The sequence below is a fragment of the Bombus impatiens genome, unplaced genomic scaffold (assembly GCF_000188095.3).
Source record: "Bombus impatiens unplaced genomic scaffold, BIMP_2.2 scf_0036, whole genome shotgun sequence".
NCBI lineage: Eukaryota > Metazoa > Arthropoda > Insecta > Hymenoptera > Apidae > Bombus > Bombus impatiens.
Window position 1 is genome coordinate 368,484 of NT_176455.1, and position 17,902 is coordinate 386,385.

General features: G+C 37.6%; 1 protein-coding gene across 1 annotated transcript in view; it reads right to left on the reverse strand.

Annotated features, from left to right (window-relative positions):
- The window catches only part of LOC100742771 (zinc finger protein 423 homolog), a 137,731-nt gene that overhangs the window by 79,945 nt on the left and 39,884 nt on the right, over nt 1–17,902 (reverse strand). The window contains exon 4 of the mRNA XM_012389640.3: nt 3,753–3,824. Coding sequence (XP_012245063.1) covers nt 3,753–3,824 — 72 coding nt within the window. The remainder of the gene's footprint in view (nt 1–3,752; nt 3,825–17,902) is intronic.

The window sequence follows — 17,902 nt, forward strand, 5'->3', positions numbered from 1 at the left end:
GTAATTGATAGACTAATTCACAAACATCAGTAAGAAAAACAACCAAATAGGACGTACATGATTTTAAGATGTACATTTAACGATAAAAAAGGTGGTTTTAAGGCGAAGGTTATTTTAACAGTTTCTTCAAGATCATTGAAATATTGTACAGGTAATTCATGAACTAATTCATAAACACCAAATACCCACAAAAATTGTAAAGGTAATTCACCTAATTAATTCACAAACTTCAAGTGTCCATGAAGATTAAGAATGTAATTGATAGACTAATTCACAAACACCAAATATCCACAAAAATTGTAAAGCTAATTCACCTAACTAGTCCACAAACTTCAAGTGTTCATAAAGATTAAAAAGGTAATTGATAGACTAATTCACAAACACCAGTAAGAAAAGCGACCAAATAGGACGTACATGATTTTAAGGTGTACATTTAACGATAAAAAAGGTGGTTTTAAGGCGAAGGTCATTTTAACAGTTTCTTCAAGATCGTCGTATTTTTCTGTCTATTAACACTAAACTTGCGAGTCCCGGTCAAACAACCTGTTTCAAAATTTAATTGAAAATTCTACATTCGTCGTTATTTCTTTCGTTCCTTTAACTTTATACAATCCGATTAATCAATTTCTTAATTTTCGATGATATAAGAATTTACATAGAATCGGACGAACAAAAACCAAACAACGACGAACAATTTCGAATTAAACTTGGAAACGTTAGTAACGTCAATATCAATATGTGTTTTACATAAAGAATGATCGATAGAAACTAACCCCTAGAACTGAAGTTACTAAAGGCAAGAGAAACAAAGTAAATCAAACCACTGTGTCCTCGAACCGTCTTATCGATCTTCCAACCTTGAAACTCCAAATCCTGTATCATCCTCCACCTCCTCTTCCTCCTCCAAAAAGAAAGAGAGAGAGAGAGAGAGAGAGACAGGGGAAAATAGAAACGGAGCCCCGTAAAATGGAAACGTGGACGGTGATGATAGATCGAACGCGGAGCAATTCTGGACAAAATTGGACGCGTTTTTAATGGAAGAAGCGGCGGCGATGGCGGCGGAAAACGGTGCAGTTGTTTGCCGGGCGAGCAAACACGACGGCACTTCTCGAGGGCGTAATCGAAATTGCGGGTTCGACGTCGACGAACGAGTTTCCGCGGAATCGTGATGCGACCACGGTGATTCGATTACCGTCCAGAGCAACACACAGAGATTCCAGCTTTAGTTTCGTTGGTTTGAAGAGGAAGTTGCTGCGGGATAGAGAAGAGACAGAGAGTGCTGGCCCGTGAATAAGGCTCGAAGAGGAGGCAAGGGGATGGTTTTGCCTTTGGCCGGCGGCGGCTATCCCCGGCTAGCTAACGCACTCCTGGGAAGACATAAATGTGTCCCTTTAGTGGCACACAGCCTCTCGTTTCGCGTGTCCTCGCCGAAAAGCTGCGGATTCTGCCACCCTCTGCATCAAACTTTCCTCCGTGCGTCGTAGAAACGCGTCCAAAAATTTGTTTTACCTTCTTCCAATCTTTCTTTTTACGCGAATCCTTTGCCCGCGATATTCGTCCCTTTATCTTGGTTTTCGTAAAAATTTTCCAAATTCTTTGAGGACAATTGTTTCTGACAAATTCATCCGTGCGCGTTTTAAATCTTTCATTGAGAGCTTCGTTTCTTTATTCCAGTTTGCGCGGGATTAATTTAAGATTAGCGTGTTTCTTGTGCTACTTGTTTTGAGAATTTTTGAACAGAATAATTTGGCGCTATAAAAAGCGCTTTAGACCATTCGTTGCAATCGTCAGAGCGAATTTGTTAAATATAAGTGTGTTGAGAAATGTTCCGTTTATTTCTTCTCCGGGGGAATTATGTGATATGCTCGTTTGAATGGTGTACAGGGTGTTTTAATCCTCATTACGGAGGTACTCGTTCCTCTACGTTAATGTTTTATTTGACGATTGGATAAGTTGGAACCTGACAAACAATTTTTCTCTCTTCGTCCTCTTTCTTTTCCTGGCCGTAGATGATTTAACGAGTTTGTTTAAAAAGGTATTTATCAAATAGATATTTTATTCTCTCATAAGAAACTCTCATTCGCGTTCGTGATTTTTCACCGCTCGACACCCTTTCGTAGCCAAAGTAACTTTCTAAAGAAAAATCGATCTACCAAGCTGTCTACTAACAACCTGATTCACACACGAAGTATTAAATACTTAAATATGAATAGTTACATCATAAATAGAAGATAAAACCTACCAACTACGTGTTACTCACAGAGATAAAAAGATCGTAAATACTATCGCCTATAATTATTATCTGCAGGCAACGTTAAATCAGATTTAATTTGTTCACTGGTAACAATTAAACAACTTGAATTGCTATTACAACGTCACGTATTCCGGCGTTTATAAATCACTGTTCCAAATCAATCAGACGAAATAGTTAATTGTGTCTGTGACAATATTCCTGCAAGCTGGTAATGGACTTGGGAGATTGGTCGAGTAAAACCGAGTCAAACCGAACTGGGTCCTCTGTTACTCTGCATGTAATCGAATTACGTAAGCGTATGCACGTCGAATTCGTGGAAACTCGTGCCAGTATAAACCAAATCTGCAGGAAATTTTGCAGTTAGTCCCTCGAGTCTGATAAAAACCCTTACACCTGCTATCAGAAGATCGCATCCAACGTTTACAGCATCCGATTGATATTACGCGCAAGGAGCAACATTGAAACGCGGTAAAATAAAAGCGAAAGTTCAAGGTTGGAGCTGGTGAAAGTCGGATAGTAGAAAACTACAAAACTTGTGAATTAGAATGCGTAGGGTGTCGGCAATACGTCCAACGATAACAGATTACAGATTCGTTCAACTTGACTTTTTCTAGATCGAGAAACTGCGACGTGGATTATAAAACTGCGAAAGAACGAATACGAACGAACCGCGGAATGTGAAATTGAAAGATTCGAGTGTGTTCGAGTTGGGAGATTTTAAATTTGGAATACCTCGGTTTTGGGATAATTTTAGGAATTGTAAGTATAATAGCGAATCTCGTACGACGATGTTGAACGTTGATACGTTAAAATTCCTACAATTGCGAGTAAAAAGATTTGAATATTCCATAAATAATACTAAAAAAAAAAGGACAAAAATCACAGAGTTGTCAGGTAGAAGATTCAAAATTGCATAATTAATTCGGGACTAACTTTAGATCCTAATTTCCTTCAAATTCTCAATCCCTATATTCCACTTAATAAAATACTTATTAGTTGTACAAAAATTCTATTGAATGCCAAACATACAATTTCTTATCTTCTTTTTCTTTTACCTACGTTATTTAATATTTGAAATCTACATCGTGACGATAAACAAAGAGAGATACGATTTCCATGAAATTTAAAACGTTTCACATCGTTTCATCGTGTCACCAGTTTAACCCTAATTTTCGTCTGAAATCGTAGGGCGGAAGAATGCAGGGGGATTCTACGAGCCGATGTCCGTCTAAAAAATTCACCCCCTCGGCCCGAGAAAAACGAAAGCGAGAAACAGAAAAGGGAGGCTACCCTCTTTATCGCCGTAGCTTTCTGCTTGTTAGAATCTCCTCGAGTTCTCTGAGATTTTTATGGGTCACGAGACTGTTTAAGAATCTCTGCATTACCCTCTCTTTCGTCCTATCTTTCATCGACCGCCGATCGTGTCAAAATTTTACGTAAAAAATCAGATACGTTTGATAAGAGTGAGAACAATTATACGTGAAACTTTAAGACTCACCGCTGTCGAGGCTGTTCTGATTCTCCAGATCTAGTCCTTGAACTGACGATGGCCTTCCTTCTTGTGCGTACTCTGAAACAGAATGTTTCCTTTTTAACGATTTTTAGTTTCCACTCTATATTTTTCAAATAATTCAATTTCCCAAACGCGTGAGATTCGTAGACAATTGTTACTTTCAATTCGACATCGATATTTTTCGATGAATTTGGTTCACCAGAATCGAAAGCTTGCATAATAAAACATCGAAATATTGTACAGGTAATTCATAAACTAATTCATAAACACTAAATACTCACAAAAATTGTAAAGGTAATTCACCTAATTAATCCACAATCTTCAAGTGCCCAAGAAGATTAAGAGGATAATTGATAGACAAATTCACAAACACTAAATATCCACAAAAATTGTAAAGCTAATTCACCTAACTAATCCACAAACTTCAAGTGCCCAAGAAGATTACAAAGATAGTTGACAAACTAATTCACAAATTCCAGAGGCCCACAAAAATTGTAAAGGTAATTCACCTAATTAATCCACAAACTTCAAGTGTCCATGAAGATTAAGATGATAATTGATAGACTAATTCACAAACACCAAATATCCACAAAAATTGTAAAGCTAATTCACCTAACTAATCCACAAACTTCAAGTGCCCAAGAAGATTACAAAGATAGTTGACAAACTAATTCACAAATTCCAGAGGCCCACAAAAATTGTAAAGGTAATTCACCTAACTAGTCCACAAACTCCAAGTGTTCATAAAGATTAAGAAGGTAATTGATAGACTAATTCACAAACATCAAATGTCCACAAAAATTGTAAAGGTAATTCACCTAACTAGTCCACAAACTTCATGTGTCCATGAAGATTAAGAAGATAATTGATAGACTAATTCACAAACACCAAATATCCACAAAAATTGTAAAGCTAATTCACCTAACTAGTCCATAAACTTCAAGTGCCCAAGAAGATTACAAAGATAGTTGACAAACTAATTCACAAATTCCAGAGGCCCACAAAAATTGTAAAGCTAATTCACCTAACTAGTCCACAAACTTCAAGTGCCCAAGAAGATTACGAAGATAATTGACAAACTAATTCACAAATTCCAGAGGCCCACAAAAATTGTAAAGGTAATTCACCTAACTAGTTCATAAACTTTAAGTGTCCATGAAGATTAAGAAGGTAATTGATAGACTAATTCACAAATTCCAGAGGTCCATAAAAATTATACAGTTAGTCCATAAACTAGATAATCTATAAATTCCAAATGTCCATAAAAATTATACAGTTAGTTCATAAACTAGGTAATTCACAAATTCCAAATGTCCATAAAAATTATACAGTTAGTTCATAAACTAGGTAATTCACAAATTCCAAATGTCCATAAAAATGTCCATAAAAATTATACAGTTAGTTCATAAACTAGGTAATTCACAAATTCCAAATGTCCATAAAAATTATACAGTTAGTTCATAAACTAGGTAATTCACAAATTCCAAATGTCCATAAAAAATTATAGTTAGTTCATAAAGTAGGTAATTCACACATTCCACATGTCCATACAAATTACAAAGCTAATTCATAAACTGATTCATCAATTCCAAATGTCGAAACGTTTAAAAGAATTGCTGTAAATTCCATAGTCCAATTTACCTAAAAAGTACGTAAATTGCAAACTCGCAATTTCTACTACGTGTACGCCTTTCCATACTTGATAAATTAGATTCTTTGAAGAGTACCGGCGTCGAATTAAAAGCAAACCAATATCAACGGTACAATAAAACTTGCCTCAAAGATCTTCGACCATTGTTCATCCCCGCTTCTCAGGATTCTTGTACAATACGCATATTTACAAAGTCCTCTCGCCTATCCATATAATCTCAACTGGATAAAAATCTTTCAAACCATCCTTTATCCCTGTCCTTTTGCTCTAACTATGATCGATACACGGTGTAACACAGAGAAAAGAAAAAGGAAAAAAAAGAATAAAAAATAGAAGTATCCGATCGCGAATGCAGAGAAGAAAAGAAGGGCGTGGGGATATCGGTGGTTGTTTCGTACAAGTTACGCTTAAAGTTGCGCATACTCCGGTGGGAAATTTGAATTTTGGCCAGTTTTCCTCGACCAGCTGGCCCAAGGTGGTTCGGTCTCCTATGCGCAGGAATGGGCTATGGGAGCCAATATCACCGGGGTATGGCTCCCATGGGACCGTCGCGGCTCTTTTCCACCCTTTCTCGTATTATATCCATCCGTGTAGCAGAAAGGGTCGAAAGCACGCTTACCGTGCCACCGTCGTGTATCTAAGTTCGTTCCGCTCGATCGCCCGAAATCCCATGAAATTTCAATGTGCACCTCCATTAGCCTCTGTATTGGCTGGAATTACGCCACTAGATTTTCGGGACTATAATAAAAGAAGGGAGCTGTAGAAAAGCTTGGATCACCTGGATGCGAGTAGCCAAATTGGTCGAGTCTAAGTTTCAATCGTTTCTGCGCTGTGATTTCGGGCTATGTATCTAATGTTATGATTATGTATCCAGTATATATGAATGTTCAATCTAATATTTGTCGTCAAAATATTCTTTCGTTGCAGCAATCGACGAGGCAAGAAGAGATGCGAAAAGAAATTGGAAATCAAAGAATTTCTTTATGCAACCCTATTGGAGGAATTAATTAAATTTAATTACATTAAAATAATTAATAGAAATTAATTAAATTTCATTACAGCAAAGGTGTACGAATCGCGGAATTTGTCTCCTGGAATTTTTGTACTCTTTGTGGATGAGTGAAGAGTTGTTCGAAGTTGAGATGATAATTGTATCAGAGAGGACGGAGTTGAAATGTCAAGTCGAGGGTTGGAAGGATTTGTAGATCGGTAATTAATTGACTGGAGTGTTTTCTTTTTAAGAAAAGGGATTATCGAAACTGAAGGAAATATTGAAAGGAGAAATTAAACGAATTAAAACAACTTGAAATAATATTAAAATAAGGCCTAAGTATTTCCCCTATTTCTCAATATTGCTAATTATAATTTGCGTAAAAATCCACTCCATAATATATGACTCTCGTACTACGCTAACAAAGAAGAATCACAGAGAGATAGGAGAAGCTGCAGAAACTTGAAGAATCCAACATCCGCGTCACAGACTGGGGCATATGCCAAACAACAGACCGATCATCATCCTAAGCTCTTGCAAAATTCAAAAGCGCTCGCAATTCGCGAATATCGATAAACTCTTCAGCCAAAAAGCTAATAAATGAAAGTTGCACAACTAAAAGCTGAAGCTCCAGAAACTTGAAAACATCTACAGATCCGTTCCTACGAACCAATCATCGTCCTAAACTACTTCTTTCGATTGCAAAAGCATTGGCAATTCGCGAATATCAACTTTATCCTCGGAGGGACGAGGAAAAAGAAAAGAGATATCCACGAGGACGCTGGCGACTGCGTTTCAACGTGGAAAAGTTGCTTCGAAAGTTAATTGTTTATTCGAAAGTGGGAATAATTCATTGATAAGGGAAGAAAGGAGAATCGCAGGGGCAAAAGTAGCAAGGAGAAGGTGTGCATTCAAGCTTGTGGAATTATCATCGCTCATAAGTCATGGGCGGCGCGAAACGTTGCAGCAAACGCAGTTCGTGGTTTCAGAGAAGAGATAACTCGTATAAATAACCCGGAAGTCCGCGGTGTACAATAGTCTTTTTTTACGAGTATGACTTTTGGGAGTTCCAAGGCCGCGCTTGGGACACTGTTGGTAATCAGTTTGTCGTTGCCACCGAAATATACTACGTGAACGACCAGAGAGAACAGAGAACATAAAAACAAAACAAAAAAAAAAAAAAAAACATTTCACTTGGTGGAATTTTAGATTTCTCATTACGTTATAACGCAGGATACGCGGTCGCGGTTCCACTGGAAAACTTTTCGATTTTTCGAGCCATATTTCTTGCTATTCCTTTGCTTTCTTTCATATAATAAATATGTCGTACGATATAGTTATATAGCGTCATGTACACTAATGATCATAAGTATTAAGACACTTATTCTGTCAAAGTTATCGAAGAACTCTATCGAATCTCTCCTCGTTCGATATTTTACATTACAACCGGTTAACTGCGCTATTTAGTTTTAGAAACCTCTCATGGGGTTAGGTCACGGAGCGCGTGAATAAATACAAGCGACGACGAGTATACACGTCAAACGCACCGAAATGAATTTTTTCTTCCATGTATATACTCGTCAAACGCAGTTGACCGGACAAAGAACGCACGACTCGACCGAAATAAAAGATTCGTAATAAAATAGCTAAAGAGCACAAACAATAGAAAATGTTCGATTTGTACTAAACATCGTCGGTGGACGGTAAATTTTTGGATAATTCTACGTTGCGATGAAAAGATCCTTATCAGTATGCCACGTTGACGGTGGCAACAACTCTCTTTGAATCCTACTGATTTCTCCATTAAACCTTCCGCCTCTGCCCTACCGTTTGTTTTTTCAAATTACAAATATTAGCAAATTTTCTTCAAATAACTTCCAAATAATTTGCAGAAAAAAAAGAGAAATTCGTCGAACACGAAGCCCTGTCAACAAGCTCGAAAAATAAGTTTCTTTAAGCCGTCAAAGGAGAACTGAAAAGGACTAAGGTACGCACGATCGACACAGTTACGATTGTCTTTGCGCCAACACGTATAAATTTCGGCGGCGCTCGAAGCTGTTGGGAACCGGTTTTGGTTTTGTATTAGCATGTAACTCCGGCAGGAGTTGAAGTTGCGATGGCTTGTGGGTGGCTGGGCGAACGTAGGGAGGGTAATTACCTCCTTGGGGAGTCCCCCTCCGTTCGCGTAGCCGGCAATAGCCCCAGCACGGGTACAGAGGCTTCCCACTGCTCCCAGTGGTCCCGCGGGAACGTCCCAGTGACTCTCATACTGCTGGTTCTCATTCGACCTAAATTGGATTTTACCAGAGCGCGCGCGCGAGCGAGCGAGCTCACCCTCGGTTTTCTTTCTTTTGCCGCTTCGGTCGATCGTTTTAAGTGTTGACAGGACTTGATAATGAAGATCAGATTAGATTTTATCGGAGATTTTTCTTTTTTCTGAAAATTATTTTTCTCTTTAATATCGAGGCTAAGATCGATGTTTTAGGACCAATTCCTTTGAAGGTCGAGGGATTGGAAGTCGGATCGGACTTTTTGCAATTTTATGGAACTTCTGTGAAGATTAAAGATAAAGGTAGATTGAATATTACAGATCGCATTGTATGAAATTTTATGGAATTTCTTTGAAGATTAGAAGGTTGAAGGTTCGACTGGATTTTTACGAGCTTTCATTTTTCTGTAAAGGTTAAAGAGTTGACAGTTCTATCGGATTTTTTCCCGGAATTTCTTTCAGGACTCCAGCGTGGAAAGTCAGACCGGATTTCATGGAATTTCTTTGGCGATTAAACTGTATCGTTTCGGGAATATGCGCGGAGAATTTCTAAATTCCTATGTGGAAGGACGAAAGATTTGTTTTCTGAAGTGATGGAGGTAACTGTGACAACGATGTTAACAGCGAATAATATAACGATGACAGTAAAGATCATGATAATGACGACGATGGTAATACTCTAACTTGATGGTAATACGACTGTTAATACTCTAATAATTATTGCAATAAGGATAATATGGAAGTTGGTGATTATGATGTTAACAACGAATATTGAAAATAACGATTATGGTAATGACGACGACGATGGTAATTACACTGCTACTGGATGATAATAGCAATGGTGATTCTGATGATAATAGTACTGAAGCTAATTGATGATAATTCCAATGACAATGGCCATGGTGATTACTATGTTAATAGTAAATATTGAAGATAATAATAGTTGCCGTATAATGATTATGATTATTCACGTGGAGTAACGCGATGATCGATCATATTGAAGACTCAATCGCGTTTTTGGCTTAATACAGATGATAGGAACTGCTGAAACAGCTGTACGAACTCTCGATCGCTATCTAGGTGATATAATTAAACAGATATAATAAATTAGAACTCACGATTGGAGTTCACGATTCGAGGTACGGTTTATGATATCGCGAGACAGTTTCGTGCTTTCCATTCGAGCCTTGTCAGAGAGTTTAATTGCCGGGACGTCTCGTGACGGACATTAAATTCGAATTACTTAAGTCTGGTTAGCTGGTTTTATTAATCCTCGTCGTGACCCTACGATTATTCCAAACGAGATATTTTATTAATTATACTATGTCCAATTTCTAATTTATCACAATCGATTTTTCTATAAATAATTAACGTTGCTTTCATTTTGAAAACCAGGCTGGGATCACCATTCGCCTGAATCTACCGCACAGTTCCAATATAAACAGTGTAAACGAAGTTCATAATAGAAGACATTCTTTGATTTTCCTTATTATCTGTAATTTTTTGTTCGCATAATAAGAGTACATTTGGATTGAATCAAGTAGATTCACTGGATCATCGTTGTCATTGAATTTTTTATTTTTGCAACTTGCTTTCCAGCTTCGTAATTTCTGCGAATTTGCCAGGAATGAATGAGTACACCAACTAACAATTGCTACGAAAATAACGATCATTAGATGAGGATAAGATCGCCCGAGTCGGGTCAGCGAAATTGTTGAAACAACTGAAGGGACGCGCCATATGCGTCAGTAGAATCGGACATCTTAGCGAGACACTAACTAAAGTCCCCTTCCAATAGATAAAGTTTATATAACCCTGAAATGATAAGTACCGGGACAATTTGGACTGGACATTTCACATTTACGCTTTCTAAGCTACGATGCTACTTTTTAAATAAATTACGTTATTACGTATCTCTTCATATCGTAAATTTATGATAAGTTTGAAATTATTTCAATTGAACGAACAATCTGAAATAGATGTATTGGAAAATATATTGTTGTAACGATAATAATAATAATACATTTCTTCAGCCTCGTGGCCATGAAAAGATCTACAATCGTTGTTCTTATTTGTCTTACGCTCTAAACAATGCATCCTTCTCATAAGTAAATTCACATCTTATACGTTACACATATATTTACATTTCCTCTTATCAGACTATTTATCATAACTTAGTTATCAACCTAGCTATCCAATTATACTTGTCTAACTCTTATTGCCTAGCTCTTATCTGACTATTTACTATTAACCTGGTTATTAGGCACATATTCACCTGACTGTAATTACCTATTCCTTATATAACTCGTGACTCTAATTCCTTTCCTTCCTTTTTGCTCTCCAGTTTTCTTAACCAGGCCAAAGCTTTCTCTTGTTCTTACTAACGACTAACTATCTCCTCTGTACTAACTACCTTCCCTCTCTGGTTCCCCGCGCTCTTCTCACGCGTGCTCTAAATTTCCAAATTCGTCAAAATTCCCATCGGCTCCATCCTAACGTCTATTCCATCTCTCCAACGAGCCCATACTTCGCTGCGCTGATAATCGCTGGCTCCCACCCTTCCCCTCTGTTCAAGTAGCTGTTCAGTCTTTAAGTATTTGTACCTTTGATTATATGGACAACGTGTTGTAATTTTCTATTCAAAAAAATATGTATATATGTGTATGTATAGTATGAAAATTACAACACGTCCTGTACTATATATATACATACCATATATATATATATATATAGTATGAAAATTGCAATGCATTTTGCATATATACATGTGCATATCATATAAGTATATAAATATCATATCACATAGATATATACACATACATATAAAAAAATACTCGGATTAATGTTTAATGTGCATTCTGAACTGGCTTGCGTAAGACGATGGTTAATGAATATGATACGACTGAAGGATAATGGTACACGCAGGCTAAAAATGATGAAAATCATAGCCAACGGAAACTGGGATGCTAACTCTTACCTGTGAAACCTTAATATAGTCCAAAATAGACGATGTGTTGCGTCGCATATAATTCAGTATCCAAGCACACCTAACATTCTAAACGCTATGCATAAGGCAGCAGCCAGAATAATAACAGAAACATAGCGAACGAGTCGAGTGTACGGCATTCTTGCCGCAGGAAACCTAAGGCGGCTGGAATTCCGAAGAAAACACCTCTCCTACGCGGCGACCATATTCGCAACACCCAATAACCTGGTGCATAAAATATTACTAAAAGAGTCCACCAGTTCTCGTTACGCCGAAAGACCACCTGCAGCCAACCTATTTCACATAAGAAGTCGGAAATTCTTGAAAGAAAGCAACACCACACTCCAACAACCAACTAGCGCAGTAGAGCATCGATTAACCGAGCCTCGATTATCTGAATCAGCGTTGCATCGTCGCTATCACAACTAATTCCTCGAAGCGGAATGATTATTTTTTTTTTTTTTTTTGTAAAAGAATATATACATATCTCCATATGTATGTAATAACTGTACGTATATTGTTACTTCGGAGTTTTTTGTCAGAAATGAATCACTATTTTACGTTATTATGTACATTATGTTGGAAATTAAATTAGTAATGCTAATGTGTTCAATAAATAATTTTGGGGCAAATTCCTGTATTTGTCAATTAGGTAAGTACGTGCATGTTCGATTATCCTAACCACCTCGGTCCTAATTGGTTCGGATAATTGACGCTTTACTGTAACGAAGACGTAAAAGACAAACATCTTACAAGAACAACGATAACAGACGAATGGAATAACTTGTGGCAAAAGCACAACGTAATAATACAAATAACCAGACCCAGTATAGTTCGCTACGATGTTACACAGTCGCAGTTTAGCGAAGAACAGAACCCACAACCCGTGAATACTGCAACACCCACGGCACCTTCGAATATCTACCTTGCTATTGCATCAAAACTGTAAGTTTCCTGAAAGAAATAGATCCTTAACACCTACTAAGATCTTTTGCCTGTGGAAGTGTACAAAACGCTAACTAACTAACAGCTAATTAGCAAATTAAGCACGTAAATACCATTTAAACATTCGTAAATCTATAGGATACATGTAATCGTATACTGTAAAAAATCGTACAATGTAAAATAACAAGAAAAAGAAACAATGCATACCATGCTCGTGACACTCCCAAAATGAATGAATATCGTGTCAAAGCCGAGTTCGCCGTGTAATCTTTCAAACCATCAAAAGACCATGGGACGATAAGAAATTCATCGATCCAATTTATTACCCAGCAATCCTTTGAAACCGTTAGCCAGATTGTGCCCGTCATTGATAGAAATCCTACAATATCACGAAGACACCCGGTGTACAGTGTGAACTGTACATGTCACTGTTAAGGGCCAGGCCAGTTCCCCAGGGAACAGGGCAAACAATAGCAATAGGCTGGACAGAGCCACCCTTCGGTATCCTGCGAGGACGTCCTGCGTGCCTAGTGTGTTTCCTTCGACCTTCGTGACCTTAACAGCTCGCGATAGAGAGAAAGGAGTGCAGGCCAAGGGAGCAACGAAGGAGAGAAGAGGAGAAAGTATACCTTGGGGAAAAGTTTAATTTCTTTCTGAGAAAGATGGCTGTTCCTTGTACTTCGCCACCGCACAAGGATCGCCTGTTTTTCTCGTCTGTGTGCAACCGGACGAGATTGTAGTGGCGTGTCTGTATATCAAGAGGAAGACGCGCGAGTGTATACGTGTGCGAGTGGATACTGTGTGTGTGTTACACAGATATAGATACCGGTGGCTTCCGTAGGAATTAATTTGGCCGGATGTCCCTGCTGGGACGTCTCCGTAGACCCGAACCGTTTGCCCGCGACGACTTTTCGAAACCAAGCAGCTCTCTCTCTCTCTCTCTCTCTCTTTCTTTTTTACGCGCCAAAAACGAATGATCCCGCGGATCGTTTGGGAGGGAAAAGCGTCGAGTATATTAGGCAGCAGAACGTGGGGTTCAACCGGCGACGGGGCGATACAGGTTTTCGCAGAATTTAACGTCACATTCTCCGAATACAATTTTTTAACCAGATAACTGCGTCTGACAAGTACACTCGTCACACAAAATAAAAAATTACCATTTACATAATACGTCGTAGACTTTAAGAAACGGACTACCGTAGTTCCTCATTGCGCGCCAGAAGTGAATAAATCGTGGGACGTTTGAAACAGAAGAGTGTAGTTTTAAGTGCATCAAGTAAGTTTTTCAAGATCGTTGCGCACTTCTCGAGACGAATGACGTGTCTCTTGATAAATGAATCGTCGCTAGATTCGATAAGGAAGAGTGGTAAGAATATCAGGTGAGTTTTTGAAGACCGATAGGGAATGTTAGAAAATCTTATGATACTCCTGTGATACGATTTTAACGAGGATAACTGGAAAAAAATGTGCCACGTTAGAAGAAACGAAATCTACCATTCATCTCCTTGAAATTTCCCAAAATAATCAACGAATGCTCGTTCGCCGGAATATTTCAAAAACATAGCAAGATCGATCCTGGCGAAATTTCTGACGGTCGAATGTATCGCGTATATCGATCGAGCTCATAGTTCACGAGAAGATACGAACCATAAAGCGGCGTACACACCTGCGTATCGTAAACATAACGTCGCGAGACCGTAAGTTCTCCCTCGGTTGGCTCGACGTAGCCGATTAGTCGAGGAATTAGCGCAAGGTAGCTCTCGAAATTATTACACCGAGCAGTGCCTTCCGACGTGCCGCTCATCCAACGAAAGGGTGCTCCAGAGGGTGCTGCGCGACCCCTCGCCTCTCTCCATTCTATCTATCGGCGTGGGGTGCGCCGTGCGAGGGTGATTTTTCGCGAAATCGAATTGCACCGTCGATTCAATAACGCCACGGCCGTTTCCTGTTTGTTTCGAGCAAACAAAATCGAGCCCTGGTGAAATTTGTGCAATTGACTGAGCGATCATTTGAAAACCAACCTATGTTCGGCCGATGTAGTTGGTTTTTTGGTACGGATTTTCATTTCTGTTTTAATCTCTGTTTGGCTGTTTCATCGGCTGTAACGTATCGAACGTGAGATTTTTCGTATTAGATCAAATTCTAATACGATATGCCGTGATACGAAGGTCAGTCAGATATAAACCGGAGTTTCTTCGCAACTTTATATTCCAGTAGAACGCTTAGCTTCTCCATAATGCTTCATCCCCGAACTATGGTCGCAATCTATCCAAATTTCAAAGACTTTTGTGCCGCCCAGGATTAAAAACTTAATATAATTGCGCGTTATGCAACCAATGACAACGCTGCTTTCTCACTCATTGTGCTAGCTACGGAAGAAATGATAAATAGAGCTCTTTAAAGCAGGCCTATCTCAACTTTCACACAATCCCGTTTTGACGAGTATACTCGTCACGAAGAAGTGGCGATGTTTGGTGTTACGACGAGCTCTGTCGGTGATAAAATTAAAAAATAAAACGGTCCTTTCGTTACTACTTAATTCTATATTATAACAGCTACGCACACTCTGTGTTCGACGAGTATACTCGTCATCGCTTACCTTTTGCTATTACCTTACACATTTTAGCTACACGTTTTTCAAAGCGATTGAAGAAGCCTGGCATTGCCATTTAGCGAATAATTGGTAAGTAGAATCGATTACGTTTTGTTATTTGTTTCGACTAACGAGCATGTGCGAAGATCATAGAGTAGCAGTTCTTGAAGAAGATTTAAAAAAATGAAAGTAGAAACAACAAGAGTATCTCGTCTAGGAATGCGTGTTACATCTCCGAAAAAAGAAAGTAGCAGACAGAGGAAGAAAATTGTGTAGCAATTTCTCTTTGGTCGTCTTAATTATCGCAACATAAGGAGAATGAAATACGATGGAAAGATACGAAGAGGATCCTACGTAATGTACTACTCGCTTGAAACGTGTAGCAGCCGAAGGAGAGAAAGATTAGCATAAAGTTAGCAAAGCACCTGATACGTATATGTTCACGCGAAAGTTAAGTTGGCTCGTGCTACCGGCCTTCAAGTCCCCAGATACTCCGTTCTAGCTTCGTCACATTTCGATAGCAGCTTAATACCGTATTCCGGAACATCATCGACACCACCGTACAGTTTCTCGCTCTTCACGAATTTCTCTATTTCGGTATTATTCTAAATTCACGAAAATTAATCTTTCACGTCTGAAGTTATTTATCCTGAAAGGAGTTTCTTATTTTTCTGTCTAAATTTATGAAAATTTCACGGGGGTCGTTACATTGAAATTTATGGAAACTACTTCTACAGCGCAGAAGATTAACATCATCCACGCTACATTTTCTTCGTCGTGATACATCTCCGGATTTATCAAATGTATCAAATTTCGAATATTATTTAAAATTCGTGAAAATTAATCTTTGACTGGAAAGATACTCTTGGTGAAGAGTATCTTATTCTAAGTTCATCGTGTTCTTTAGAGATTCTTTTAATTTATGAAAATTAGTTTCATAAGCAGGGGGAAATCATCGACGCTGCAATAGATTTTCTCGCCTTGCGCCCTGATATATGCGTTACTTCAAATTTATTAAAATCAATTTTTAATTTAATAGTTGTCGCAATGGAATTCTTATTCTGTGGAATTTCGTATGAAAATTACTCCTGCAATTCGGACCGTTTATTTCGAAAAGACTGTAAGGCTCCATTTTTTGAAAAAATTGGGAAAGCGAGAGATCTACATATATTTTAACGTGGAATTTGTATTTGTGAATAATTTAGAATCTAAATCTTAAAATACTGGTTTATCGTAATCAATTGAAATTTCGTTGGTAAATGTAATTGCATAATCATCAATTTTGAAAGTGGTGTGTACCCGTATCCTGCAATCTGTAACCTGTCCAAACATTCGAGGAGCCAACATAATCAAAAACAAATGATAGCGAATATAATCCTAATCTCTGTATTTAACATAATATTGCATGTACCAATGTAAACAAGTTGTTTAAACACAATTCGGTAATGTACTTGTAAATTATTATTACATTTATTAAATAATCATCACTATTACAATTTAATTAAATCTTTTGAAAATTATTTATCAACTGAATAACAGTATTATAGTTTTATATTATAGTATTATAATAATTATATCGTACAGAATTGCAAACCTAAGATTAAATGGATAATCTCTCATTGTTGTTAGAGCTTGATAACGAGACGTTTAACATAAAAATATAATAATTTCAATTCATTTAGTTTCATTCGATTTATTTTCAAATATCGTACAGATACCTATAAACAAGAACGGACCAAAACACAAAACAGAGATTTTAAGTAATTAAAATTCAACGAACCGTGTAACTCGATAATTTTGAAAATGTCAGTTCATTCGTAATCCTGAAAAAACAACACTGATCTAATTGATTCTAAAAAAAGAAAACCATTTGTATAATGAATTTGCATCTACTTGAACACACAGAAACGTGGACAAACTAATTATAAACCTTATCAGGATTTTTCCAATCGATGGAAACGCAAACATTTCGATATTTCGCTTACGGTTTGAAAATAAACGATCCAATATAACACCTACGATAAATTAAAATCAAACCAAAATCAAACCATCAAAAATGTCTTCTTTACCACCCTAAAATAAATTCCACGATTATTTATAATTTAAGAAAAAAAACCCTTGTTTAGCCCTTGACTCCGGGATTATGTTTCATTAGAGAAATGAATTTCTCCCTGATCGATACATTTTACGTTCGTGAAAATTAGTTCCTACAACAGAGCAAATTGATGTTTTGTTAAAAGTGCACGTATATGCAATTTGCCATGCGACGACACGAATGCTGGTATTATTAATTGAAGACTTAGAATTTCGCGTGGGTTTCGATACTCCCACATGTTCGTCCTATCAAATACCCACGCGTCAACCCTCTCGAATGAAGTTTAAATTCGCCGATCAGGGGAGACGCGACGCTTTGAAATCCGATATATAGCGTGCGTGTGTTAATTAGCCTGTGCTACTACAGGATTTCTGAAATTTAATGTACACCATCGGTGATAATTGATACACGAAATTCATCGTAAATTCTATTGCCACTTCGAAATTTTCGATTTTAAATTGAAAAAAAAAAAAAAAGAAAAAACCTCCAAATCACTGGAATATCTATGCTTCGAAATTTAATACACAACACTGGTAATACGACTTGCCATAGATAAATAACTCCGATAGAATGTACCGTTCTTTTTTTTTTTTTTTTTTTTTTTT